General features: G+C 29.5%; 1 protein-coding gene across 1 annotated transcript; it reads left to right on the top strand.

Annotated features, from left to right (window-relative positions):
- The first annotated feature begins 319 nt into the window (after nucleotides 1–319).
- Nucleotides 320–852, top strand: LOC106754035 (two-component response regulator ARR22-like). The gene is made up of 2 exons (XM_014635969.1): nucleotides 320–556; nucleotides 673–852. The coding sequence occupies exons 1-2, from the start codon at nucleotides 320–322 to the stop codon at nucleotides 850–852; spliced, it is 417 nt and encodes a 138-aa protein (XP_014491455.1).
- Nucleotides 853–2,105: the final 1,253 nt, after the last annotated feature.

Here is a 2,105-nt window from a genome sequence, read left to right as displayed (position 1 = left end):
GAAGTCAGTGATTCGAGCACATATTCTCTATGTACGTATCCCATTTTGTTCTTCTTTTTATAACGTGAAGCATTATATTTGTAGGTGTAACTGTTTTCTTTGCTTTTTATTATTAGAGATTTCTCGTTATTAGTCAAAATGTGTTTGTTTTTCTAATTTCATGTTCAAGATACATACGAGAATGTGTTAGAAATTTTACCTCAATTAAAACTAAGATGAATTTAATATATATATATATATATAAATGAGTGTACATGCACGTCATTTTCCTAATTGTTTTTGTTAATTAACCCAGGCATAGTTAACTAACGGGAATAAAATGGAATCAATGAAGCAGAGGAACAAAGGAGGAAGTACAAGGTCGAGAATTTCAGCACTGATTGTGGATGACGATGCTGTCATTCGGAAAATCCACATGATGATGTTGGCGCGGTTATTTAACATGGACGCAAAAACGGTTAGTGATGGAAAGGAAGCAGTGGATCTGCATCGATGTGGGGCAAATTTTGACATAATTTTCATGGACAAAGAAATGCCCGTCATGGATGGTCATGAGGTACTACTACTATATATATATATACCATGATACTTTTGTGTGACTGGTGATTAATTAGTGAAGTAGGGTGCTTAATATGATTATTTAATGGTGATTATGGATGGTGTCTGAATTAGGCCACAAAAGAGCTACGTGGTATGGGTGTGAAGTGCTTGATTGTGGGAATTACTACGCGTGCTAATGGGAAAGATGGTGAAGAATTTTTTGCTGCAGGATCCAACTATTGCTTTGAAAAGCCTCTTGATCGAACAAAGATTGAACGAGTCTTGCAAGACCATCCCAATTTTACAACTTGATTCATTTTTTCAATGTGTATAGTTTTGTTGTTCATAGTCTGTAAGATTTTTTTCAAAAATTGTATTTTTAACAATTTTTATTATAATATGACAGTTTGTAATTGATCCGTTTCAAATATACAAACCAATAAAATAATAACACATAGTATGTTATCAAAAAGTTATTAAAATATCATCGTCATTTTTTTCTCTTATTTATTTATATTATTTACCAGCAGCAAAGCCTTTCGTTTGGTGTACAAATATAGTTAACTGTTTACCTTTTGTTTATCAAAATCTCAATTATATCATTTGGTTTAAAAGCAAAGTAATTCTGTTTACTTTGGTTCAAAGCAATTGAGAAGTCTTGAACTAGATTTTTGGGCATAGGTTAATGGATTTAATCATGGTACTTGGTGTGAAGATGAAACAACGGTCCCACAATTTTTTAATACAGTGTATTCATATTAAATTCGTTCCATTATTACATTAATTAAAGAATTAATGTTATACGAGAATAAATTTTTATTTATAAGATTGATTTGGTAATAATGTGAGACAGTGTGAATTCAAATTATCTACTAACACTTTTTAATAATTATAAGAGTGATTTGGTGAGTTAGCAATAACGGTAAAAAAAAAAGATAATGAGTTTAATTCTTATCATTAATACAATCCTAACAGTTAACACTGCTCATGAAAAAATAATAATAAGTTTTTATTTATGATCGCTTATATAAAATTATCTTCATTTTATAATTTATATTTTAAGTGCGTTTCACTTGTGAATCCTAAGAGGAGTCGCTCAATCCTAGTTCTCAAGTGTCACTGCATAATGTTGTAAGTTGAAAAATGATCTATTGTATGAATATAATTTAAACTTCGTCCACTTACTAACTTATAAAGAATAATATTTTGTGATTTTTTTTATGAATATTAGTACCAGTGGAAAAATCGCTTTTTATGATAAGTAAAAATGACTTATTATGATAGGTAAGTTGACATCATAGTTCTGGGCATCATAATAGGTATGTGCATTTTATGATGAACAGAAAACTCCATCATAATAGGTCTAGCGTATTATGACGTACTTTCTGTCACTTATCATAATATATTATGACAGATTTTTACTTATCAATCATAATATAGCGAATTTATTATGATGCATTTGGATTTACCTATCATAATATGTAGAATTTTATGATGTAGATTTTTACTTATCAATGATAATAATAAACCAAACATTGTGCAACACTCCCAAGAAGAAGAAACTT

The sequence above is a fragment of the Vigna radiata genome, unplaced genomic scaffold, assembly GCF_000741045.1.
Source record: "Vigna radiata var. radiata cultivar VC1973A unplaced genomic scaffold, Vradiata_ver6 scaffold_83, whole genome shotgun sequence".
Lineage (NCBI taxonomy): Eukaryota > Viridiplantae > Streptophyta > Magnoliopsida > Fabales > Fabaceae > Vigna > Vigna radiata.
The sequence above is the reverse complement of the archived record's forward strand: the minus strand, read 5'-3'. Positions and strand labels throughout refer to the sequence as shown.